General features: G+C 40.0%; 1 protein-coding gene across 2 annotated transcripts; it reads left to right on the forward strand.

Annotated features, from left to right (window-relative positions):
* The first annotated feature begins 1173 nt into the window (after positions 1 to 1173).
* On the forward strand, positions 1174 to 26764 carry Daao2 (D-amino acid oxidase 2). 2 transcript variants are annotated; one of them, XM_083139538.1, is made up of 8 exons: positions 1174 to 1276; positions 8495 to 8684; positions 12387 to 12584; positions 14586 to 14808; positions 16404 to 16471; positions 23212 to 23329; positions 24001 to 24102; positions 26614 to 26764. In XM_083139538.1, the coding sequence occupies exons 2-8, from the start codon at positions 8497 to 8499 to the stop codon at positions 26746 to 26748; spliced, it is 1032 nt and encodes a 343-aa protein (XP_082995664.1). In that variant the 5' UTR covers positions 1174 to 1276; positions 8495 to 8496; the 3' UTR covers positions 26749 to 26764. The 2 variants fall into 2 exon arrangements, with proteins under 2 accessions (XP_082995664.1, XP_082995663.1); XM_083139537.1 differs by lacking the exon at positions 1174 to 1276 and adding an exon at positions 4728 to 4933.
* Positions 26765 to 27360: the final 596 nt, after the last annotated feature.

A 27360-nucleotide genomic window follows, 5' to 3' on the forward strand; every position in this document is an offset into this window, starting at 1 on the left:
TATAATATATGCAGTGTTATATAATTACAAAGTGTAAGACTAACAAGTGAGGTTATCTAAGTGTCCCCCTCCGATTTGCATGAAACTTGGCAGGTGTATAGAGGGGCCCAAAGGAAGAAATACGTGTTTTTTTTTGTTTCGGCTAAAAAACTGTTCTAGGGGACAACCCCCACTCAAATGTTAAGATAAGGACAAATTGACGTGGGGATCTGACCCCTGTGTCTCCCTCCGATTTCCATGAAACTTGGCAGGTGTATAGAGGGGCCCAAAGGAAGAAATACTTTTTTTTGTTTCGGCTAAAAAACTGTTCTAGGGGGCAACCCCCCCCCCCCCAAATGTTAAGATGAGAACAAATTGAAGTGGGTATCTTACCCCTGTGTCCCCCTCCGATTTACATGAAACTTGACAGGTGTATAGAGGGGCTCAAAGGGAGACATACGTGTTTTTTTTTGTTTCGGCTAAAAAACTGTTCTAGGGGGCAACCCCCCCTTCAAATGTTAAGATGAGAACAAATTGACGTGGGGATCTGACCCCTGTGTCCCCCTCCGATTTCCATGAAATTTGGCAGGTGTATAGAGAGACCCTATGCCCCTGTTTCTTCCTATGCCATATTTACGTAGTTTCGGGGTCAGATCCCCACTTCAATTTCTCCTCATCTTGACATTTGAGCGTGGGGTGGTTGCCCCCAAAAACCGCTTTTTAGCTGAAACACAAAAACTGTACTTGTTCCTTTGGGCCCTCTATACACCTGCCAAGTTTCATGGAAATCGGAGGGGGACACTTAGATAACCTCCCTTGTAAGTGTATTAATTACAAATCGCGCACACGCACTATATATGTATGTATGTATGTATATTATATATATATATATATATATATATATATATATATATATATATATATATATATATATATATATATATATATATATATATATATATTAGCAGGTAACAATATGTTATAAACACATTCTTTCTTTCCAAAGAAGCGCTCGTGTGGGATGGTCAAACGGATCCGGATCCAAAAAAGTTTTGGATCCGGATCCGCATCTGGCCATCCCTACCCTGATCCTGCTCAGCATGCAGTTCTTTATTTAACATGTCTGATTTGTAGAATAAAAGTGGAAGAATAAAATAGATAGATTCTAAGTTAGCAACAGCTCAAAGGTCACGTGATAAGCAATGTTTCGTAAACATGCCTATCTTATCACTGCACCAAAACATTACAGCTGTGATTTTGTAGAAACTACCATTACAGACGAGATTCTGGAAATAAGGTAGGGATGTTGATTTGTTTGATATTTGCTTTTCTTTTGTTTCCAAAACAAAACAATAAATTTATATTAAGGTGCAAGTTTATTATTCTGCATGTAGCTAGCAATGAAATGACATTTTACTCCTTTTTGGTGGCTATTAACATGTCCAAAGTGTAACACAGACTCGATCAGCCGCTGTGTAATGTTACTATCGTGTTATAACTACCACGCTTTATATAGTTATTCGCGTATAAAATTAGTTACGATATCAATTACATTGTGCGTGTGTGAGAATGATTACTGTAGCGCCAAGATATGTGCTATCGGAAAATATGCGAAGTACAGGATTCCCTGCGATTTAAACATTCGAGTTGGAGTTTGTCCGCTTTATGTACAGAAAGGGTAATCAAGAGTGGACCTACAGTTTAAAGTGGCACCCACGCCACCATATGCCTCTACCGGGTATCGAACCGGGACCCCTTGATTACAAGGTGAAGACGTTACCACTGTGCTATCGGGAAGACCCTTAAACATTCGACACTAGCGCCACTACTTCCAGTCCGTAATGAAATAATATGCCAGGTCACTGTATATAAGACTAAATAAATAAATAAATCGCTGTGTTATTTCGATAATATAAATATCGTTCCCCATATCCATCCCTCGATTCCTAATCATATCCTCCGATAACGCCTTACATGTTATTTCCTTCATGAAGAGTTCTCCACGTTTAATCCCGAAAAAACTATTAACTATGATAATGAAAGCAAGGAGCTTTATTCTGCATACACAGAGCCCATTTATAATCATCGTCATCATCATCATTGACGTTAGGCGATTGGGTTTCAAAACTAGGGGGCAAAGTGCAAAAACTTGGGGGGGGGGGGGACAAGGACAGTTTACTTTTTCTTGGTGGATAAGGTTTAGCATAGTATGACGAGACTAGACTAGCGAGGCTTCCCCCGCCCCTATGCTGTCGGTCCGTTCATTTTCAAGCATATCTCTATTACCTGACGATGAGTTCCCGGTAATTTTACCAACAACTGTTCCTCGAAGCCTTGTGATCACTTCTTAGCATAGTACCCCAGCGTAGATCGATGCTAATTGTAATGATTCTTCATTTTGTCCCTCACGAAAACATCGTTCGTGCAATATCCTCTGCTATTTTTTATGGTAGTGTCTGCTGCCACGTTCTTTTTCTGCTGGATCCTCAAAAGAGGTGCGCGTGGCAGCAAACTCGGTCTTTGTTTCATCGTGATTTCATCATTCTATGTATGCAATTACGTCTGTAACACATACTGTGAAGTTGTAGCGATTACTTTCACATAAATGTTTTGAGATTGGGTCCCTTAGCATTCTTCTGATAATAAACCTAAATGCTCTTGTAGTTAGGTTAGGTTCCGTTGGCATTAAAATAATATCGCTAAATGCTTTGTAAAGAAAAAGGTTCTAAATTACCTGTACATTCATTCCCACTAATCATAAACTTGCATTTTTCTCATCTTCATCTGTTCTTAAGATTTGTAGCATACTCTTAGCAGACGAATTACGTGGCAGGAGCAAATTTGACGCTTATTCTTACTGCTGACACGTGCGTGGCAGCAGACTCGGCCATTTTTTATCCGAGTCCCATCATCCACACATTCCTCCATCTCGATTGTTCCGCTTCCGGTCCTGGTCTTCCGTTCCTCTGTCCAACTATTCGGCACTTCTGCAAAATTGTCCACTCGCAAACACACAATAAAGAAAACCGAAACCTTTAACAATGGATGGTGTGTTAAGGAACTACTACTATCTATAATTATCTTTTTTTTATTTGAACTGATGTCAAGCAACAATTAACAATAAATGAAGCGTAAATAACCCACTGACCTTTTACCAGATTCAACGAATGTGCTATATGAACACGTCCATGACCGAGATTTAGGCAGAAAATCCCAACTGTAAATACGTATTAACAAATTTGGATATTGTCGCGGTTCACTAATTACCATGTCTAACAACTATTGTTTCGCAACGACAATGCTAAAAACAGACAACAAGGTTTCTTTTCTGTTAAAAAAGGTAAGTTTTACTAACAATACGGCTTTGAAAATAAATACGAGATCCAGAGGCGAAGATATAGTACAAGCAATGCAAGCACTGCTTGCATTATTCGAATATCATTTAATGTACTTAATGTTTTAGCCTTATTTCGTTTCCATCGCACTCGATTTCGCGAAAAATTACGGCCGCAAACTCCCTCAGCAGCTCTGTAGCAAGCACCAGCCTCAATGCTTGCGGCTGCTCTGCGGGAAAATAACGCACCCGAAGGAGTCACACGGCGAAGCGTGAAATTTGAGTGGAACCCGTCCACAACGCTTATACCAAAAGCTCTGCTTGCTGAGCTTGCGTGATTCCCGAAAATAACCGAGCTCAACCGAAAGCAGAAGGATATATTACCACCAAAAACTACGAGTAAAGAATTTGTGTCTTCATGAACACGTAAACAAGATCGCGAATATAAAAATAATTCTTAGTCATAAAATAACTAAAATAAGTTATTATCATTGTTCTAAATTCCATATATATATCATTTTATATTACAATTTATTTTAGATTTCGCGAATTGTAAAACGCGTACAAAAATGGATATTGGGAGTTCGAGCGAGATGGTAAAGGGCGGGGGTTTGTGTTTCCAGGAAGTGAAATGTCTGCACCCCCGTGAAGAGTTTCCCCAGGGAGGGAGGGAAGATTCGACGGACCTTGGTCTGCACCCTGTGTCCAGCTCGGTCCAGCTCAAATTACGTCGAAAGTGTTGACCGCACCAGTGTTTGCAACTGCCTAATTATTTACACAGTAATTCAAGTGAGCTGTTTCACAAATTTTACAACCACATTCAATAAATTGACTGCTTTTGAATAAAACTTGGGGTGAAAATAAAGCTATCTAAAAAGAACTCTCTACTGATATTTACACAGCACAATTAAATCGTATACATTGCACACATTATGAACACAAGAACATGTTTTAAGTTTTATTATTATGACACAAGTGGTGCTCCCAGGATTTTTTGTAGTAGTCTCCTCATTTTGTCATCTTTTCCTGCCTTTGACTTTCCTTTTCTTAGGAATACTGGGCCAAAGGGGGGCCAACCCTCCCCCGGCCGCCCGACCCTGTGGCCGAGTGGTTAGCACATCGCGCTGCGACGCCAAGGGTCCCGGGTTCGAATCCCGGTCGGGCTTGGTTGTTTGTGAATGTCCATTCATCAATTTCATCATTTCATCACTCATCCCCATCTTCGCAAATTAGTTAAGAGGCACAAAACGCGAAGTAAAATAAACTAAATCAATCAATCAATCAAAAACCTCCCCCGGCCCCGCCTCTGTATGACACTTTATTACTTAAATATTATGTATATACTCTTTCTGCTGTAATGATTCTGATTCCACCACTTAATTTCTATCTCCATACTGATATATCTTTCCTTCCCATGAGGGATAAAATTAAGGAAATAGGTTGGTATCACTTTCGGTCGTTTCAGAGATTTCCAAAGTGATCTTGCGTGGATGCTTTCCAGTTGTGGAAAGAGCATGGGAGTGTCTTCACGTTTTGAGAACCTTGAGGCCCTAAGATTTGTTGAATTGTTCGATAGCGGGAAATTTCCTATATATGCAAAGGAGTTTGGAATTTATTGTGGTGAGTACATCGTCTATGCATGTGTTTCTTTGGTTTGAAATGAAATTTTTAAAGTTTGTGTTTAACTTTTTATTTTAATGTTTGACTCCGAATGCGATTTTTAGGGTGCCTACAAATCCTAAATTACAATCACGCAGTGTAAATTAAATAAATGAGTTATTTTACCTAAATCCGTTTGGTCACCGTTTGCCCACATTAAAAAATAATGAACAAATAAAAGTACTAATAAATAAATAAGAAATTACGTACCCCTTTAGTCGTGCGGAAAGTTCGCATATGTAAGACGTTTACTACCATACGAATAACGTTACCTGGAATTTCGAAAGTAAATGTGACGTTTGAGGATCATATGGTTTATTTTTAGAACCGTCATTTTATTATGATATTTTGACAAATCCAGCGACCGGGCCAATGAGGCTATAAACCCTTAATCCCCTTCTTGGCGTGCCATTGTACTACATGTTTTGTTGTACTGAAACATTGCTTGCCTCCTTCGTAAGACTACGCTTCGCTACTGACGAGATCCTTTGCTCTCAAGAGCATATGAAGGACATCTCGTGAGAAATTGTTGAACTAGATGTTGAATTGCTAGCTATGTTCGTGAATTCTCTTCTATTCTAAATCCGTTCGTTACTGACCGAGATAAAGTTAGCTTAATTAGTATTCTAGCATTACAAATGTTGGTCAAAATATTCATTATGACTACTAATGTCATAATAGTACGGGGGCAAAAGTGTCAAAAAAGTGGGAGGCAACCACCCTCCACGGACCCCTAATCGCCGCCACTGGACGAAACAAACCTAGGATGGCTGGCTGGCATTACAGTACGTTACACTGACCACTTCGTCACATGTCGGTGCTGCTTTCTATGTGTGTTATCTCACTCCGATATGAAGCATGTGTCTTGGTTCGAATGTGAAATACGACGTTCCTCTGTGCTTGTTATTTTGTCTATTTAATCAGGCTCATCGTGCGCTTCCATTATCACGATTGATGTGGGAGACAGAAAGGAGGTTTCAAAAATACTGTTATGAATGTTACGTTATCGGGAATCTATCAACCGCACCCCCAATAGCCCAGAAATACATATTTTTTTGTTAGTGGGACAGAAGCGTGAGAGGTATCTGATTTTATTTTATTGTAATTTTCCTGGTTTAGTTACAAGATATATTTGGGAAATATTCACCGAAAATAACAATTTTAGAGCATATTTAATACGTTAAGTGTACGCACATTTTCTCATGTTTAGTCCATATGAAACTACCCTCAAGTACAAGTTTATTTATTGAGTTGAATACTGTACATTTCAAGAGGAGAGACTTAAACCGAACAGCAACCACATTGAATTTATTGAAATAAATTTTTGATGCGTCAACACTTCGGTTATTTTCATCCGTCACATTACGTGGGGCCTAGACTGTTTATCGTAACTAAAACTAACTGTGTCTCTGAGGACTAATATATAATTTCCAAGGCTAAAAGCTGAAGCTGTAATGGGGCACTTAGCATACACAAGGATAAAACACAGGACAATACACACACACACAGCCCTACATAGGATTACACTGGCCGTATGTCCAGACGTCAGAGCTTCATTCGCCTGCAACATTACAGATACAGGGGTGTACTAAGTGTAAGTAAGGTTGACTTTTGGGCGCCTCTTCTCAAAAAGTCAACACACACACCCTACTACAACATCCCAGGCTTCCAGCAGTAGAGTGGGATGCAGATTGTCCATCACCAGGAGGGAGCGAGGGGGTGCTTGCGCACCCCTTAATTTTCTTCCGCGCCCCCTTCAACGCCCCCTACGTTCAACTAAAAACACTAACCCTTAGAGTGCCATATTATGTCATGTTATATTGAGCACCGAATGTTAAGTACTGAAGTAAGACCGTTATTATTGCAACAGGCAAGCACTGAAAGAGATGCCGATACACATACTTCCCTGTACTGGCGGCAGCCTCTATAAAGAACAGCGGCCGTTTTTAATTTCGTCAGCATTGTTGTTATGAATATTTCTTCGTTTGTTTCTTCAAGTGTTGTGTTTGGTTTTCGATAATTGCCTATAGCTTAATGTGAGTTGTATATTTTCCTCCTGCTTGTTCTTCCTCGCACTGAAGCAAAAATTTCAGCTGCTTTCAAAGGTAAGGTATCGGGAAATTGTAGTTATTGCGAGTTGTAACCAGTGATGTGCGTCTACGCGTAAACAACGATAGTCTACATTTTACACGTAGACAGTTTTATACACGTAGATGACGTAATCTACGTAAACAACATGGCGAAAGGTGATAACTTAGCAAAGGGCGCCGTGGAATTAAAATAAAATTATACTGCGTATCAGTTGCTAATGTGTGAGGAGAACTTTTCATACTCTTTCTTCCAAATTCGAACAATTTCTCACCTAGGAAAATACCTCACATAGGAAATATTCTAGTGTTTTATGGGAAAAATATTAATTTTGCCTCACGACTGCCATCTGTTGTTTCATTTGCATACTCTTTATCTTCTTCCATAGTTGATAATAGAAGAGAAGAGAAATTTTGTTGTAAATAGGATTCTTTTCAGTTCGTTAGGAACCAATATAGTTTAAAATTTCACTTTCCTTTCATGAAAACCTTGAAAATTAATTTTAATGCACTTTAGATTGTCTACGTATTCTATGTAAATTACAACCCAGTGTAATCTACGCGTAGATTACGTGTAGACAACGCATGTAGACGTAACCTTATAGTTTACGGCACATCACTGGTTGTAACGTGAAGGGTAGTTTTCTTGTTAACACGTTCTATGTGTTTGTTCCACGTAACATGTTAAAAAAAACTGTTAGGAAGATGTCCAATGTTCACAAAGAAATTTTACAGTTCGTTGTTGGGGATAGTGCGGCAGAAGAGATTTTAACGAAGACGAAGTTGCTGTGCACTTCGCGTTTTGTCCTGAAGTAGCAGACGGAAGGTACTATGTATTTTGTAGTACCTCCATTGGTTACATTGAAAAGGTTCAAAAATTGTTTTTAAAGACAAGGGTAATTTCATTTTGTATTTCACTACATAGTTCAATAAGACTGTAACCTGTATCTGAATGTTTGCATTGTATGACCACTATCTTGGAGTATAAGACTTAATACATATCAACATGGACGTCCAGGGGGAGCGCAAGGGAGCACAGTCTCCCTGGAAAATGGATATAATTTTAAAGTTATATACTTCACACATATAATTTCATTTCAGTCAGTAATTTATGTTAATCAGAGGCTGCGATTAGGGGTGCAGTTGCTCCCCGCATTTTGCTATTTTTGCCCCCGCACTATATACCACTAACGTATCTTCACCTTTGCAAGTTCAAATAATTTAAACTTTGAAAATGGACCGGTGATCAGATCAACCTGTGACTCCAAGAAGGTACATTTTATATACCACTAACGTATCCTCACCTTTGTAAGTTCACATAATGGAGAAATCACAGATTAGAAATAGGTAAAAGGGAAGAGGCAAAGTTCTATACACTGCTGCCATCTACCGGTAAATTCATAAACTATTAATGATGTTTCTCTTCTTGTTCCAGTCATGCCCAGTGTAGTAGTCGTGGGAGGCGGAGTAATCGGACTCACTTCTGCTTTGGCTGTACAGGAAAAGTTTCCGAATGTTGACGTCACAATAATCTCTTCTGAGTTGTCTCCGAACACGACGGCAGATGGCTCTGCAGGTCTATGGGAACCTTATCTTCTGTCAGATACACCTGAGGAGGACATTCGGTAAGTGTTTACCGAGAATGTGGTGGTTGGGGGTTCAACTCCCCTCCCCTCCGGACTACATGGAGTGTCTTGAAGTTCCGCTGTCAGTGAACGTCACGTCACAAACACTTAAAGAGTACTTAACCTGACGTGCCTAACCTACTCACGAAATTTTATGGGAGCGGGATTACTACTGATAATGTTTTTTCTTAATGTAAGCAGGTTAACCAATTCCATTTTACCCTTCGTCTTTGTCCATATCTTTTCCCTTTGTTTTCCTTTTCTCTTTTCTATCTTCTGTCTCTACACTCTCCACCTCTCTGTTTATCCTCTTCCTGTTTCTCCTTTGTCACAACCTTCTTCCTTATTCTCTCAATCTTTCTCTTTCCTGTGTTCCTACTCTTGTAGTCTTCCTTCAAACGCTTTTCTTCGTTTATTTTTTATCTCCATTTCTCTTCCCATATCTGTTTCTCCGTTTCTCTCCGTTTTTTTTGTAACTCTTTCTGTATTCCTGCTTATATTTTCATCTCTCATGACTATTCTCTCCTTCTCTCTGGTTCACTGTTTCTTACTACTTTATATCTTTTGCCTCCATCTTTCAGTTTCTTTCTCATTCCCCTGTTTCCTATTTCGTTCTTTCATTTACTATTTCCATTCCTCTTTCACACTTTTTTGATTCTTTCTCTCTCTTTTTTCTCTCGTCCCTATTTTTACTTCTACTTCTCTCTACCTTTCTCTACTATACCTGGTTATCTTTCTCGGTCTTGGCAAATGTCTTTTCAATTAAAGCAGCAGACGAGAACAGGGATAAGATAGTGCACGCTGCGTTGCCGCTAAGCTAAATTTAGGAATGACGCGGTTATAAATAGACACAATTGGGTTACGCAAGACGAGTGATTGGCTCAATTCAGTTTTCTCAACTCCTGAGGCCGATTGCACAGCTTGTGAAAAGAATGGACTACACGACACAGTCTGAGAAATCAATTAGTTGCCAACAGCCAGGATTTTTCCAGGGAAGCCTCATGTCATCACATTCGATAGGATCTAAAATATTTATTTTTAAATAAGGTTACATACATGTAAACAAAATACTGTTTACACCAACTCCTTAAAGGATAGTAAGTAATACAAATCAACCAGTCGCCTAAGAAATAAAGGCATATGTGCAGCTCGGTGGTCGAGCTCTTGAATATTCAAGTCACTGTCTCACCTCCGAAGAGCAAGGAGTCGAGGCCCCGGAATGTGCGTCGCTTATGGAGGGGGGGGGGCAGACCATTGAAAAAAACTTGAATCGTAGAATAATAATAATAATAATAATAATAACAGCCGGCCCCCGTGGCGGAGTGGTTAGCACATTGCGCTACGACGCCAGGGATCCTGTTCCCGGGTTCGAATTCCGGATTAGGCATGGATGTTTGTGTGTGTCCATTCATCAATTTCGTCATATCAACACTGATCACCATCTTCGCAAATTAGCCAAAAGTGACACAAAAATCGAAGTAAAATAAAGCCAACCAATCAATAATAATAACAATAATAGTAAAAGCAACAATAATAATAATAATTGTTATTGTTATTAATTGAATCATAACTATTATAAACTATTAAAAATAAACTAATTTTATTCCCTTTTTTATTATTACTGCTGTTACAAGTATTATATCCTTTGGGAGACAAGTACTCGATCCACCATATGCGTGAACAAACATCAAGCACAACTGATCCTAATTATTTTTTTACATTGCAGTTAGTGTATTAAAATGCGTTCAACTTTGATATTAACTTCTATACATCTCGTTCAAGAAATGATCTTTAAAAGTAAGGGGGAAATGTTAGTCATAAAATATATGTTGTATGGCCTTTTACAATAAAACTATTTTCTTGAATATTGAGAACCATTTATTTTTGGGAATAAATTGTCAGATGAAAACATCACCTGGTTTGGTTACTGTATTTTATATTCAATTCTCTTAGATCTAAAGTTGCTTTTACTTTGGCTATTTTGTTAGGATACTAATTAAGCGAACATTGTTTCCAGAGTGCGAAACCCTTGAGGGGAAAGGGGGAATTTCCCCCACCAAAAATATCCGGGGGGAGAGTTTTTGTTGTAACAACAAAAGGTTGGTTTTGATTTCAAATATACTTTACTTTACTTAGAATAATATTGAAAACACGAACTCACATAGTAGCGTGGTTGTAATGTAAGTGTTGCATGTTTTAAGGTATCTATACCAATACACACAGAATAGAAATAATAGAAGAATGCACGACAAATATACCATGAAATCTAATTTATTTACATTAAAAGAAAGCAAAAACTTATACATAATAAAACTAATCCAAGTATTTTGTAATTTATTTACATCTTTATTCAGTTAGTAAAGGAATATGGATTGGATTGACTTGTTGTTTTAAGTCCACTTTATCCACAGTAAGGCTAATCGGGACTGGACCTACAGTTTAAAGTGGGATCCGAACCACTATGTGCCTCCACCGGGAATCGAACCCGGGACCCCTTGATTACAAGGCGACGACGCTACCACTGCGCCATCGGGGAGGCTAAAGGAATATGTTTGCTACTTTACAAATATCTTATATATACGTATGTAACATATTAATTCCATTATATGTATTTAATAGTAAGGCATTTTTAAATATTTAGTAATTTATTTTTATATTTAATATTTAATAACATTATTTATGCATACGGTATATCATATTTTGTGTGTGTGTGTGTATATATATATATATATATATATATATATATATATATATATCAGAGTGATCAAAAAGTCACGCAACCCATGGAGAGACTATAAAAGATGTTGGAAATGGCCACCATTCAGTTCCTCACACATGTGCACCCTTTTGATCATGTTCCTGAAGACCCTCTGGAGTGTACCACATGAAATGTTGTCCACAGTACGTTGAATATTCGTCTTCAGTTCATCCAAAGTGTGTGCATGCGTTACGTAGGTCGCAGACTTCAGAAATCCCCAGAGGAAAAAGTCCGGCGGAGTGAGATCGGGAGACCTGGGCGGCCATAGTGGCTTCGTAATGATGCGCCCAGGTAACACAGATTCAAGATAGTCCATGCTTACACGAGAGGTATGAGCTGTTGCACTGTTCTGCTGAAACCATGTTCTGTCCTTTTCCTCGTCAGTCAGAGAGTCAAAGAATTGCGTGACTTATGGCAATTGCTGCACTGATATCCGTTACTTTGTCTTCTGTGAGAACTTTCGGTCTACCACTTCGGGGTGCATCAACCACACTCCCTGTAATCTTGAACTTATCATACAGACGTTTAATTGTTGATTTCTTCGGAGGTGTCTTCTCAGGATACGCGGTGGTTCCGTAACTCAAACTCCGTATGTACTGTTCCGTTCCTCAAGTGAGTACACCATCCTGCTGTGGACCTCTACACTGCTTCTTGCCTCAACTAACACCACCAGCCACCTGCAACACCATAAAAAACAAATGTTACATGGGTTGCGTGACTTTTTGATCACTCGGTATAGTATATATATATATATATATATATATATATATTTGTGTGTGTGTGTGGAGCAAAATCTTTCTCCCCCTCCAACTAGTATTCAATAATTTCGCACCCTGATTGTTTCTTTTATTAATAATGAAAATAACACGCTTATGTACAAATGCTGAGATGAGAGAATAACTTAAGAGCTTTCTCTTCATATTGTGGTTCTTCCTTTCGTACAGGCGATGGTCCGGAGCGACATACGAGCTCTTCAAAGACCTTTGGAGGTCTCCGGATGGAGGAGAGATAGGGCTCTCGCTGCTTCCTGTGTGGAAGTTCTCTCAGGAACCTCAACCAGAACCTCTGTGGTTGGATCTGGTCCTCGGATACAACAAGATGAAGCAACAAAGGCTTGTCGAACTTGGGCTACCAAATTGCTGGTAAGTACGTGGGTTTAAAAGTGGCAACACTGTCAGGAAAAGGTGATAACACTGTGCATGTTTACAAGGAAACTTAGTAAACTCTCTTCTTTGGTGGAATTGAAGGCATTTCATCAGTCAACGTTTCAAGATGCACTGGCCTAGCTCTTGCACTAGGTGCAGGCAAGCCAAAAAATCCAGATATTCATAATGCACTTGTGAAAGGAGTGAGAACTGCCTCTGATTTCTTGTAAAAACGTTGCAGGAGTTGGTACAAAAATACATGTAGCAACAATACCTAGCCGTATCTGATGGTTGCACAATGGGTAAGTGCATTTCTTGAGGAGGTTGGGATGTGTCAGTAAGAAAATGAGGAAAATTGCATCATGTTGAGTTCCTTATATTGTCAACATTGTGCAACCATCAGATAGGGCTAGGTATTGTTGCTACAGGCTTCATGCAAATCTTGATGACATTCTCGTACATTTTTTACCACGGGCCATCTGTATTTGGATCCACAATCGCTGTTCTACCTTTGTAAGCATGCTTTAGGGCAGTCCACAAAATGGTGTTCACTTCAACCACGCACGCACACAACAGCACTCGCTGCACCGATCAGACGAGTGCGCTTGCTCCGCAGTAGCTCCGCCTTTAACACCGTCTATACTTTAAAGCCCCTATCACACGGAACTGGATTTCTAGTTGGAATGCTCTAGTTGACGCTGGACTGGCTACCCATTTGCTAGTTTTCGCCTCACACGGTACTTGTTATACCGTACTTGTCGATAGTCTTTCGTTCCCATAATGGCGGCCGCGCGAGATGTAAACAACGTATCACTTCACACTTTTAAAATACGATAACTATTCAACCGAGAGGAATATCGCATCGCATTAAATGGTTTTAGGTAGAGAAGAACGGCGCTGATAAAATACATACTTTACAATGTTTACTATACACGTCTGGAAGAATATTTTAGCTTTTTCAATTGTAAACATGCCTTTCGTGCTGTATGCACTCGGAAACCACAGACAAAAAACGCTACTTTGCAAACTCACAGATTATCTTCACATGGCCAAACTTTGCTCTGATTGGCTGTTCCACAGAATTCAGTCGAGGAAGCAAGTAGCAATTAGAACATGTCCTATTCCTCAAAACCAGTCAAGCAGTCAGCCAGGCGGCCATGATTACTACCTAGAAAGTCAGTTCATCGCCAACTAGAGCATTCCAACTAGAAATCCAGTTCCGTGTGATAGGGGCTTAACTTTATTTCGCACGCTAGGTGTTTCACTCGCTCTCGGCTCTGATTTTAGCTTATAAAAATCAAGCTATTGGTCACAAATGTAATGAAATTTGCTACAGACATACCTTGGTGTATAAGAAGTATGGTGACGCCATTGGAGATGGCGCAACGGTCTCTATAGTCCTTGCGTGGGCATGGGTCTGGGCGATTCTGCCGTTAAATGCCAATCGTACGGACGTGTACTTTCAGTCTGAGTTCTTAGGTCCTACAGCCACTATTTGTTCACGCCAGTGATTTATCCACACACCCCAACCCCCTTTCATTCCGAAACTCCGCCAAAATTTCTTCAGCAGACCCGTAAAAGTTTTCATAAAGGCTTATTTATGGTAATTTTGGCCCTAAATTTACACTTACATCTCCCACTTCTCTCAGATGGAAAATCCTTGATAAACTCTTGGCTTACATGACATAGGCAAACACGTAGCCAGAGGGAGTGCTCAGGGGGCTCAAGCCCCTCCGAAATCAATCAAATGTCTAATTTAAACTGTGTACAATGGTCATTAATTTAACTTCATTAGCAGGATTAAACATCTTATATAATAAGTTGTAATATATTGAGACATTGATCTTCAGTTCTTGTACCCCCTCCTTCATTTTTTCGCCTTTAGATGGCGTCTGCTAATACGGGATGAGCTGAAATAAATTTCTGGCTACGGGCTTGGGCATTGGTACACGTATTTAAGACCGACATTCTTGTATAATTCACACTCTGTGCTTTCAGGCCTGGCGACGAATTTGTAACTTTCATTTGCGAACCTGTTCAGTTCCTTCCGTATTTGATGAAGATCTTCAAGAACAAGGGAGGAATTATGAAAATTGGACATGTGTCGTCGTTGGAATCTCTGTCAAAAGAGTATGACGTAATAGTTAATTGTTGCGGCATTGGAGCGTACCACCTGGTGGCAGACAAATCAGTTCATCCACTGAGAGGGCAAGTGATGAGGGTGAGTATAACAATGTTTTTCGTCATTTGAAGTTCGTGGCAACGAAGTTCGTGGTATGTGGGCGATCACCCCTCCCAATACCTGCATACATTATATTTAAACCATATTTTTATTTATTTATTTATGTACTCAGAGTTTCAGATACAGTCTTATTTGGCCATTTTACACTGAAACAACATAAAGTAGAAACAAAAAATAACAAAAGATAAAAACAATAACAAGATGGGATAGATTTACATGTTCTTGGTCAGTAATATACAAAAATTACGTTGTGGAAGGAAAATATCTACATTCAGGAGAAGTTTATTGCAGATTTCTGGGAGCGTTGTAGAAGGGATAGCCTAGTGGTTGGGTTGTGGAAGAGTTGCAGGTTGCGCGTTTGCTTTTGGGGTACCCTAAGTGTGAATTCTCTGATTAGGAGATCTGTTCTGATTTTGCCATTTATTATCTTGTATAAAAATTTCATGTCAGCTACAACATTTTTCATATTTTGTAAATATTGTAATAGCAAATGTAAATTATTATCATTAATATTATTATTTGTTTTTATTGATGTCTTCTGTTAATAATCCACATTTCAAATGAAAATAAAAAAAAAATACCCTAATGCTTTATATATATTTTTTCGAATTTTCATGGCCCAACAAAGGCTCTGTAGAAAAGGCCCTTGTTTCTTCGTTTCCCCACTTTTCGTCATATCTTTATATAGTTAAGTTTATCACGACAATGGAAAGATATAATAATGATTCAAGAAAGTAACAACATCCTTTATTTATTCCAGAATTCGAACCCCCGGTATCTCTATCTTCATTCCGTGCACGTTAATCCCTACAGGCCACAAAGTAGTGCTACATATTGTTTACATAAAGACTATATGTAAATATTGGTTAGAATGGCCGTCCGCGGGAAAATCGCCCCTCCCAAGTGTCAATTCTGGATCCGACAGGATGACAGACAGCGTGAGAAACCGATGATCAGAGAGAGAGAGAGAGAGAAGCAAGGAGGGAGCAGATGATTGAGAGAAACGGATCATCAAAGGCCAAGACGAAGATGGAGGGATAACATTGAGATGGAAAAGATTGGATTGATCTTGCCCAGGATAGGGACAGATGGAAGGCTTGTGTTGCTGCAGCCATAAACCTTCGGGTTTAAGAAGGCTAGAGAGTTAGTTAGAAACGGACCATCAAAGAGAGACAGAACCAAAAGAGATGGAAATATAAAAATAAAGAAAGGAGAGAGAGAGAGAGAGAGAGAGAGAGAGAGAGAGAGAGAGAGAGAGAGAGAGAGAGAGAGAGAGAGAGAGAGAGAGAACCAGGAAGGAAAAAGAAGAGAGAAAGATAGTCAAAGTCCTAGAGAAACTTCAACTTCCGTATTCTATGAGTGTTTCTGAGGTTGTATCCCTCTATTATTTAAAAATACATAGCGAAATGTAAAAATGAAGTGAAAATAAGCATATTTTGTTAGTCGTTTTATTTTTAATGTAATTAATAGAACGGGTCCGACATGCCAGATATGGTGCCGATATTATTGAGGTTCCTGGAGTTATTTGGTATAAGTTCGAACTGTTAATTACATGATAATGTATTATTTTGCAGGTGAAGGCACCATGGTTATTTCATGTAATCGTGGATGACAGCGATATTGGCAACTACATGATACCCAAGTAAGTACACGCAGATATAAAATTGAGTTTAAAGTATAGGTATGATTTTCACTTCCTTAATATATATATAAAATCAAGGAGACCCGGGTTCGATACCCGGTGGAAGCACATAGTTGTTCGAATCCCACTTTAAACTGTAAGTCCAGTCTCGATTAGCCTTACTGTGCATAAAGTGGACTTAAAACACCAACTCAATCAATCAATCAACATGTATTGTATGTATCTATCAAACCCTCTACTTCGTTATCTTAATGGCATGCCCGGTACTGGCGAATGTTCTACAAAGCAAGAGTTCATCGTTTCGAACCTCGGTTACGGATTTGCGAATTTATCCGATGTGGCTGCTCATTCATCCAAAGTGTTAAGTCCACTTTAGGCTCAGGTGGGTTTAAAATGGTACGTGAACCATTGCGCAATGTAGGTGTTCCAATTCGGTGCCCTGCTGTTAGCGAACGTGGTCGTATTGAACACGTGCTCTTAGCGAACACAGTTAGGGAAGGATTTGCAGGTGCGTGCTGTTAGCGAACACGCAATCGTGCCCTGTCTTATTTGTCCTTGAAAGTGGTCATCATGCAAGTGTTGCCAGTGATAAGCCAACATATGTGGAGAAACACCTCAGTAGCTGACCTGACTCACCCCTAATCATTCTTCAATCGGGTCTTCCTTGTCGCACAACAGTTTTGCTACCTTGTGTTCTGACGTCAGACGAGGAATGCCTACAAGCAGTGGCGGTCCCTCCATGGAACAGAGGGAACAGGCTGTTCCCTTCAACTTATCGCCCTTTTCAGCTATTTAAATTATCTATAATAACATAATAAGAAAACTTCTTTCTTCCGAAATCAACACGCCGAAGAAAAACTTTCACCCTGACTGGAAGTTTGTTTACTTCACCTGCCCTCGTCGTCCCACCCTCTGCTCTGACGCCGAGTATTTCCGACCACGCGCGAAGGTAAACGATCCTCATGGAGCCACTTCCCACCGCGGAAGCTGGACTCTCAAGCTGTTTCCTACGAGAGACATAGCGAATTCGTTTTGCTTCGAGTTTTTGCTATGTGCTAAAGCTTAATTGCGTCGTAGTGATAGTTTGGAGTGTAGTAAGTCTATAGTTTCCTAATCTCATTGCAAAATTGCTTCTGCCAGTCATAACGAACTGGAAAAATCTTCTAGAGTCTAAGCGTCTGCTAAATACCTTGGCTAAACGCTGCGAAATAGCTTCCGAGGGAACAGCTCGCATCCACCTGTTCCACCAGCAAGACAAGCGCAGCGCAGGACAAGAAAGCGAATGTTGTATGATCGACCAGCTGAAGACGAAAGCTTTTAGTACATTGAACTTTACAGAAAAGACAGCAGACATACACCTATCCTAACCTAATTAGAAACTAAAACGAAATCGTACACAAGGCATTTTCAAACAAGTTACTACAACTCTGTAAAATGATTAACTGGATACTCTTCCAGTGGCAAATATTTGTTTAACCTTGTTTGTTCCCGAGAGGGAGTTTGGAACAGTTCGGATTTTGTCACAATTTCTACAAATCTAGCGCACGTTATGAAAAAACTCGGCCATCTGATTGCCATTATTGCATTAAGGACGTTTGAATTACAATGCTCAACTGTAGAAAAAAAAGTGAACTTAATCTACAAATGGAGAGATGAAACCGGTTTCAACAAAACATTTTTTTTCTGATCAATCATAAATTGCTTTTATTAATTTTTCCTTTGTTGCGCATCAACAATTTTGTTTTTAATGTTTTGTTTACATTATATCATATTTGCTTTAACATTGGTATTTTCATAATTTGAACGTGCTTCATGTATGTCACTTCTGAAAATTTTTAACATATGTTTCGTATGTTTATTTGATTCATTTCAACAAGGGTTGAATTTTACTTGGTTTACTGTATTATATTACGACAGGTATGGGAGGGGAGGGGGCAAGTGCAGGTCACCTGTTCCCCTGCCTGATTTAGCACCGCACGCCACTGCCTACAAGGTTAGGTTAGGCCTGTTAGGTTAGGTTCCATTAGCATAAATACAATGAAGAAATATTATTTAGGCTAAGAAAACTAAACATAGCTAGCCTAACCTAAAATTGATAACAACATTTACAAATGTCTTAGGAAGTTGTCCTTTGTACAAAACGTAACCTAGGTTGGTTAACATTCCCATTTCCTATGCAAAATTTGATTTTAAGGAAGATGAAATATATCACTATTTTAACAAAACCTTTCATCCTAAATTGTTGACGATCCATCACAGCTAATTTCAATCTAAAATGATTATAAGGTATCACTGGCATCACTTGAATGTTGACCACTTTCAAGGACAAAAAAGACAGGACAAGTTTGTGTGTTCGCTAACAGCACGCACCTGCAAATCCTTTCCATTCGGTGTTCGCTAAGAGCACGTGTTCGCTACGAGCACGGAATCTCCAACCCGGAACCATTTATTTTACAAGGCAAAAGAGTTATCATTCACTCATCCCTTCCATCAATCCTTGTTATCAGTGAAGAGTGTCGTATGGACTGAGCAAATGTTATGCACCTCACAATTTTCTTCAGATATAACCTTACTTTCATAATTTTTATATATGTAACTAGATTTATTATTTAAAAATCATGAAAATTAATACTATTTTTACTTACATGTTCATAGGAACAACCCACTTGCAGTTCATACACGTAGCACTTTCTACGAGTTACTGTAAAAATAACTACAGTTGCCTTTTAATGTGAACTCTACCTGTAACTACAGTCCAGCAGAATTAACTTGAGAGAAATGGCCGCTCTGTGAGTGATGCAACTGCGCTCGAATTGGCTAGAGCGGGGGACTTCCCGCTGTAACGGGTCAACTCTACTCTACAAACTCTACTCTAGAGTTTCCATTGGCCCGTTACAGCGGGAAGTCCCCCTCTCTAGCCAATTCGAGCGCAGTTGCATCACTCACAGAGCGGCCATTTCTCTCAAGTTAATTCTGCTGGACTGTAGGTTACGTTTAAGAAATAATTGTACGAGGCAGAGCCAATTAAAACCTTAAAAAGTCCGAGATAAAATTTTATGATAGACTGTATAGTTCAAATTTATATAAGGCATCAACTATACTGTAAATTTATTTATGAGTTTTTTTTTAACTCTCTCATTAATTCTTTACAAAACAACCTCAATGCTGCAACACTGATCACGTGTACTTCAAAACGCCATTTTTGTCATTTTAAGATGGCGCCTCCTCTACACACTTGAACCAGTAAAGAGCGAGGTTTCTTGCCCTCTGGAAGCCTAAAACTTATCGAAATTCTCCCGTAAATGAAAATTAATTATCTCTATTCATGCTTACTACACCAGCAAGTTCGCAAACGAAGGAGGGAGTTCAACAATGTCCTCAATTCGCAGGCAGATGGGTGGAATGGCCTTCGCAGTGGCTTAAAAGTGACTTGAAGTTTAAGGGCACTAACTAAAACTTGAAATCATATGTAGATCAGCACTGGGTCCAGTGTGCGAATTAACGGGGGGCAGGGATTTCCCCCCACAGAGAATGAAAGCATGGGATTGAAAGCATATATCAAACCATTTGCCAGGTAACAAACAAAATCATTCGTGTCCATTAAAGTTTCCGTCACCAAACATTTTCCTGCCAAAAGTATGCAGCCTTGTGGATTCAAGAAAGACACCATTCTGCAACTGACCAACCTGACCGAGAAGAGGGAACACCAGGCTGTTTCCCACTTTAAGTATTCATGGCATGGTACTGATATTTTTCTGAAGTGTTCATAAGAAACTTGTGGGTAGATTAGATGGACATTCAGTTTGAACTTGGCAATAGATATTGGTCAAGTTTTCGGTGTTATTAGTTCAAAGCTCTTTTTGGGCTTGAGTTTGGGTTTTCTTAGAATGTTTCTAAATTATGTGTAAATGTTATCATAAGATTTAATAGCTTAGAACCAATTTTCTAAGGTACTTAGAATCGCAAGGCACGAGTTTAGATTTACTGACTGGCAACATATGCAAATTTGCATACGAAAAAACCTCCAGAAATGAAATCACTTAGTTGGCATCCCCTCCAAAGCAAAAAGCTTAGAGGAAAGTGACCAAAGTTGAACACCCGTTTTGTTTTTCATCCCTGGTGTCATTATGGCATATTATTTCTATTAGAAATTTAATAAAATGGGTTCTTTGATATGTTTGCTAACGTTTTGAGTAACTTAATCCACCTTAAAGCGCATGGTGCTTTGCCAGTAAGCATTTCTGTAAAAAGGGACGAAAAGTAACAACGGAGGAAAAGATTCCAAAGTCGGACCCCTCCTTTAACAAGTTCCAAAAATTGGAAAAGACGCAAAGAAATGTAAATATATGATATGTAGTAAATGAATTACATTTATTGAGCTTGCATAAAGAATATAGGTGTACAAAAGTAATAGAATATACACTACCAATATCCTAACTGCATCAATCGCCCTTTCCATTTGTTGGACATCCCACCTTCTCCCACCTGCATTGCCTTTTCCTTTGAACATCTGAAACAATATGTAAAAGGACTTTACTAACGAGTAACGACCCTTTGCTTTAATTACAATTGTAATGTTAGGCATTCATTGAGGGGTCCTACTTAGGGCATTTTACTCGTGGAGTCTTATTGTTTATACAATAAAACCACACGTATCTTCAAACAAACCATTACCATAATTTCAAAGTACAATACTTACTAGTGTCTAAATTGTATCAAGATTGCTACTTACCTCTCTCTTAATTAGCAAAATTCCCAAAAACTCAATATGCTGACCAAGGAAGAAATTAATTTTATTATAAAACATAAACTAAACGTAACGTTTCAACCTTCTAGCAAGGTCTTCTTCAGACTCTGCACCAAGTACAAATGTAACAAGATACAAAAACAGGACGATATATATACACAAAAATTACTCCCCTCCAGACTATTAGAAAGTTTTTCTGAAACATTCTAGCAGGTCAACTGTACTTTCCCCTAAAAAGCTAAACATATTTTCTTCCATCTAGAATGTGGTTGGACTCTTTATTTCACGCTCTTTTTCCTTCATTCTTCTTCCTTCTTCTCTCCTCTTTCTCTCTTGTCCTTTCCACTCTTTCTAACACCTTCTTCCATTCTTTGTTTATCTTCTGTCCCCCATTCCAGTTCATTGTATCTTCTTCACCTTTCTTCTCTATTTACTTGGACTCATTCCATTTTCTCACTAATATTCTCTTCTCCCTTCCTATCTGCTTAGCCTCATCCCACTCTATGTCATGTCCTGTTTATCTCGTGTGTTTAAATATCGCATTTCTCACTCTCTCTTAAGTCGTACGTCATCCCTATGTTGTTTCAACCTGTCTTTCAGCCTCTTTTTCGTTTCTCCTATGTACACACTCTGACATTCTTTACATTTCACTTCGTAGATAATCCCTTCCTCTTCCTCTTCTCTGTTTTCCTTTTTCTTGTTTGCATTCTTTGCTATTCTTAAGATGCTTCTCCTTCCCTTCCTGTAAGTTTTAATGCCCGCTTTCCTAAGAACTATGCATATCTTTTCTGTGCTCTTCCCCATACTCCTCCTCTCGTTTTCTTTCTCTTCCAATTCTCCCCTGCCACTTTTCTTCCTTCTTCTGTTTATGTCCAGTCTATCCTGCTTCTCATAGCCATTCTTTTCCAGCTGTTTCCATAGGCTATTTATTTTGCCTTCTTTTTCACATTCTTTTGTGCATGTGTTCTTGATTCTGTCCTCCATATTCTTTATAAAATTTATTTTTGTCACCTCACTTACATCACTTCTTTCGTGGTAGAATACCCCTGCTGCGCATTTCTTCTGATGCCAAGCGGTTTCAATTTCTTGTCCTCTCTTCCTTTTCATCAATATATCTAGGTAGCTTATCTTGTCTTCTTCTTCTACAGTACAGTTGACAAGGGAAAGCCACCTTCTAGAATGTTTCAGAACACATTTCTAATAGTATGGATGGGAGTAATGTTTGTGTATATATATCGTCCTGTTTTTGTACCTTGTTACATTTGTACTTGGTGCAGAGTCTGAAGAAGACCTTGCTAGAAGGTTGAAACGTTACGTTTAGTTTATGTTTCATAATAAAATTAATTTCTGCCTTGGTCAGCATATTGAGTTTTTAATATCATGGAAACAAGTCCTAATGGTGTTACAAAATTCCCACTGCTGTGCAGCGATGTACAAACTTTCATTCACACAAAAACAAGTCATGGCAGACTACAGCACCTGATACTTAAACGTTACTGGTGACACCTTCCCTACACAATCTTTTCGTTATTCTGGACGTGTTTCGTCCACTTAGCAGCGCCTACTTACGGAAACAGGAAGGGGGTCCGGCTAGGGAGTGGGGTCCAGGTTTGGTTATTTTCCTCTAATTTGCACAGTGACTGGGTCTATGCTAAAATGCAGCAAACTTGTGCAACACTACATGATGAAAGCTACTAGAAAAAAAAATAAGACAAATTAAGGTTTTCATTTGACTCTCCCTTGTAACTAAATAATTTTGCGGTATTGTACGCAAACTACTAGGATACAGAATACCTATAAATCAGTGTCCAAGCTAAACCAAATACGTACCAATGAGGTACGAAGTACTCAGCGAGGAAGGAGTAATGAGCGAGCACTCGAAAGCATTTTTAAAAGTCTGACTGTGTCTAGCTTTAACATAAGATATGAATTTGTAGCTTTATCTGCCCCTTCGGTGGTCACATTCTGATAGCTACCTCGTGTTCCTTTGAAGCCAAGAGACCGTGGTTCTAGGAGGCACTCACCAAAAGAACGATTGGACGACAAAGCCCTACCCTGAGGATACAAAGTTCATCCGAGAAGGTTGCACCAAACTTGTTCCTGGCCTTAAGGTTAGTATCGTGTATTTATTGAATTGTTTCTTCGTTTTTCTTAAAAACCGTGTTGGCTTCTTAATCATATTTCTTGTAATCTCAATGTATGTATTTAACGATTACACGTGGTTTTGTTTCAATTGCATGCATTAGTAGCTATTGCTGACTTAATATCTATTTTTCCTAGTTTTGGTAAATAAATCAAGTTAATCTGATTCCTACCAATAATGAAACCATTACTATAACTAGGAATTTGCTCCGAAAAGAGAACTTGAAGCTTTAATGGATTAAAGAGGAGGGCGAGGCCAATCCCCTACTCGAGATATCATAGTTTTCTTTAAATATACTGAAGATACTTAAGTTACGACAGTGTAACGAGGAAAGAGCCAACAATTACACGATAATCTTTCCGCACATCACTCTTATGTGGGCTTCCAGCGGTGCAAATTGGTGACACAGTCATATTAGGAAAAATATGGATTCTCTTTCCTTCTTTCTCTCTGTCTCTCTTTCTCTTTCACTCTATCTTCCTCTCTCTTTCTGCTTCTCTCTCTTCCTCTCTCTTTTCTTCAATTCCTCCCTCTTTTATCTTTCTCTCTGTCTCCCATTCTTCACCAGCCGGTACATTTAACACAGCCATAGCAGCAAAAAAATGAATATACTTAACCAAGTGTACAATTACTTTGCAGCACGCGGAATACGTGAAGGAGTGGGTTGGTCTTCGTCCAGGACGCTTCAGGGTCAGATTGGAGAGGGAGAAGTTGACAGGCGAGGGTGGCTCTGTAAAAGATGTAAGTAGAACAACTTCAACTTCTGGACTTAGCTTAACTGAGTTTCACAGTTTCCTCCTCTTCTTGTTTCACTATTGTTCCTTTGTTTCCGGTGCCTTCGTATTTACGGTCCATTGAACCTAACAGTCCAAACCCATCGACGTAAACTTATAAACGCCAATAAATCTAACACTCCTAACGATAATTTTCACTTCTATTTTGGTTTCATAAGTTTTCAGGTAATATTTTTTCAGATTGAGTTTGGATGGAGTTGGTGTTTTAATGCACAGTACGGCTAATCGGGACTGGACCTACAGTTTAAAGTGGGATCCGAATCACTATGTGCCTCCACCGAGTATCGAACCCGGGACCCCTTTATTACAAGGCGACGACGATACCACTGCGCCGTCGGGGAAGCATTTCAGCCAATATATGCCATGAGGTTGGGTGGGAGAATATATTTCCTTAGTAATTCATCCGTTAGATGAAGAAAAGGAAGAATTTTAGTAGTGGACAAATCAAGTAAAGTGTTCAGTGAAGCCTCACTGATGGCGCAGTGGTAGCGTCGTCGCCTTGTAATCAAGGGGTCCCGGGTTCGATACCCGATGGAGGCACAAGTGGTTCGGATTCCACTTTAAACTGTAGGTCCAGGCCTGATTAGCCTTACTGTGCATAAAGTGGACTTAAAATACCAAATCAACCAATGAACCATAAGGATAGCTAGTAGTAGAGACGCTGTCGAAATTAAATACACTGGTAAAAAAAAATTAGGGGAGCAAGCAAGAAATCCCAAAACCAAAGTTGGTAAGTCAAAAGTAGCAATGTATTTTGATTAGGTGAGTGTGTCCTCAACCAGTACAATACATGTCTATTGAGTCATTAGCACAACAGAGTTCTAGGGGTGATTTCTGCAAGGTACTGCACAAAATCAGGAGAACAGCACGGTGATGATACAACAGAAATGGACAGATACGCAACAGATCCATGCCTCTAATAAGGCGTGTGGTCGCCATGAACTGCTATGACAGCTGCACATCTGTTTTGCATGGAACCAATAAGGTTATCAACGACAGCCTGCGGGATATTCACCCATTCCTCCAGAAGGGCCATTTCCAACTGTTGCAGAGTTGTAGGCGGCGCTGGCCGAGCAGCAATGCGTCTTCCGAGTGTGCCCCACACATGTTCAATGGGATTCAAGTCTGGGGAGGATGCTGGCCATACCATTCGTTCGATACCCTCATCCCGTAGCATGGCGTCAACCAGACGTGCTCGGTGAGGTCGGGCAATATCGTCCACAAAAATGAAACGATCACTGATATCTGCAGCCATTGAGACAACATGAGGCATGAGGATCTCATCCCGGTACCGTAAGGCTGTCAAAGTACCGTCCCGGATAATGTGCAGGGGGGGGGGGGGGTACGTCGACCAACACTGATCCCTGCCCATACCATTAAGCCACCGCCACCATACTGAGACACTTCGCGCACATGTGCGGGATAATTGCGAGTCCCACGTTCCCTCCAGATGAGAATGCATCGATTATCTGACTGGAGACTGAAACGCGACTCATCCGAGAAGAGAACTGAACTCCACTCTCCATGTCCCCACTCACGATGTTCCACAGCCCACTGTCTGCGGGCCCTACGGTGTTGGGCATTCAGAGGGACACACACCATTGGTCTTCTTGCATAAAGACCCCTTTCCCGCAGGCGATTTCGTACAGTTTGGCCCGAGACTCTTCATCCTGTTGCCAAAACAAGGGCGCGTTGCAAGTCAGTTGCAGTTTGCTGCCTATTCCTGCGAGCCGACAATGCTAAGTACCGGTCTTCCCTAACTGTTGTTGACCGTGGGCGACCTTGCCCAGGCCTCCTTCGTACTGTACCTGTCTGTTAAAATCGTGTCCACAACCTGTAAATGACACTGCGTGACACACCAAGGGCTGCAGCCACCTCACGTTGTGTTTGCCCTGCTTCCATCCTCCCAATGGTTCTCCATGAGCTAGATTCCCCTAAATCGTGTTGTTCTGCCATCGTTCCTATTCAACACTACTCAACTGAATCCCACCTGCACTTACGGTCTGCCAGCACCAAACAACCGGTGTTCCCAAGTGACCTCGTGATTGCTCTTCATATCACAAATTCTGCCACGTGCCTTATGGTGTCACTAGAGAGCTCTTCATGCTGATGATTCATCACAGATGAATTGTACTGGTTGAGGACACACTCACTTCATCAACATCCATTGCTACTTTTGACTTTCCAACTTTGGTTTTGTGATTTCTTGCTTGCTCCCCTAATTGTTTTGACCAGTGTACTTATGAGGATTATGGCATGATTTTATGTGTGATGCTCCATTGACTTGGGGGGAGGGAGCATCCCTGACCCAATAGGTAGAAGGAGACATGTAATATTGTCAACCTTGCCCCCTCCCTTCTCCAAATCGTATGAAATCGGCGTGACTCCTGTGGAACCTTTCCTACTTTCCATCTGTCCCGGCAACTTCAAAAATAAAATGTTTAAATTTTGTTTCCAGGTCGTCCACAACTATGGCCACGGAGGAAGCGGTGTGACGTTGTGTTGGGGCTGTGCCAAGGACGCTGCGAATCTTGTTGAGGAGTGTCTGAAAGAAGCGCAATCGACAGACAAAACTCTCAAAGCGAAACTGTAATCAATGAGTTATAATAAATCAGTTTTATTATAGCAAATTTTAATATAGCTGTTCTCATAAGTTTCCTTCCTGAGCTATACAAAAGAGGATAGACGTAGATATTTCAGCCAAAAATGCGTGCTCGGTCAGGACTCGAATCAGCGACGTCGCCAGTGGGGTAAGAGGTGGCCGCCACACCAGCTGGCATTCATTGATTGATTGATTTGGCGTTTTAAGTCCACTTTATGCACAGTAAAGCTAATCGGTACTGGACCCATAGTTTAAAGCGGGATCCGAACAACTATTTACTTACGTCGGGAATCGAACCCGGCCCCCCTTGATTACAAGGCGGCGACGAACTGACGTTCATGAAATATCCAATAATAAGGGTCTTCACTACTTAGTCCGAAGCGATAAGAAACCGGCTGGCTGCACAACGTATCTTAAGATCGGAGCAACGGATCTTAGGATTCAGGCAACGGAACTTAGGATCATCAGTTTGCTGCCATGAACATAGGCGTAACTTGGGAGAGGCAAGGGGGGTACCCTCCTCCCCCACAAATTTTCAGGTGTTAAGTGAAAGAGAAGTATTTTTCACCCATAAAATGTCAGAGACAGAACATTCAGAACTCG

The sequence above is a fragment of the Lepisma saccharinum genome, chromosome 18, assembly GCF_977018435.1.
Source record: "Lepisma saccharinum chromosome 18, izLepSacc3.1, whole genome shotgun sequence".
NCBI classification, from domain to species: Eukaryota; Metazoa; Arthropoda; class Insecta; order Zygentoma; family Lepismatidae; genus Lepisma; species Lepisma saccharinum.

Excerpts from the sequence above, each read along its gene's own strand:
- Daao2 (XM_083139537.1), top strand. The coding sequence starts at position 4,804 with ATGCTTTCCAGTTGTGGAAAGAGCATGGGAGTGTCTTCACGTTTTGAG. Across the intron at positions 4,934-8,494 it reads GGAGTTTGGAATTTATTGTG|TCATGCCCAGTGTAGTAGTC; the intron begins GTGAGTACATCG and ends TTCTTGTTCCAG. Across the intron at positions 12,585-14,585 it reads CTTGGGCTACCAAATTGCTG|GCCTGGCGACGAATTTGTAA; the intron begins GTAAGTACGTGG and ends CTGTGCTTTCAG.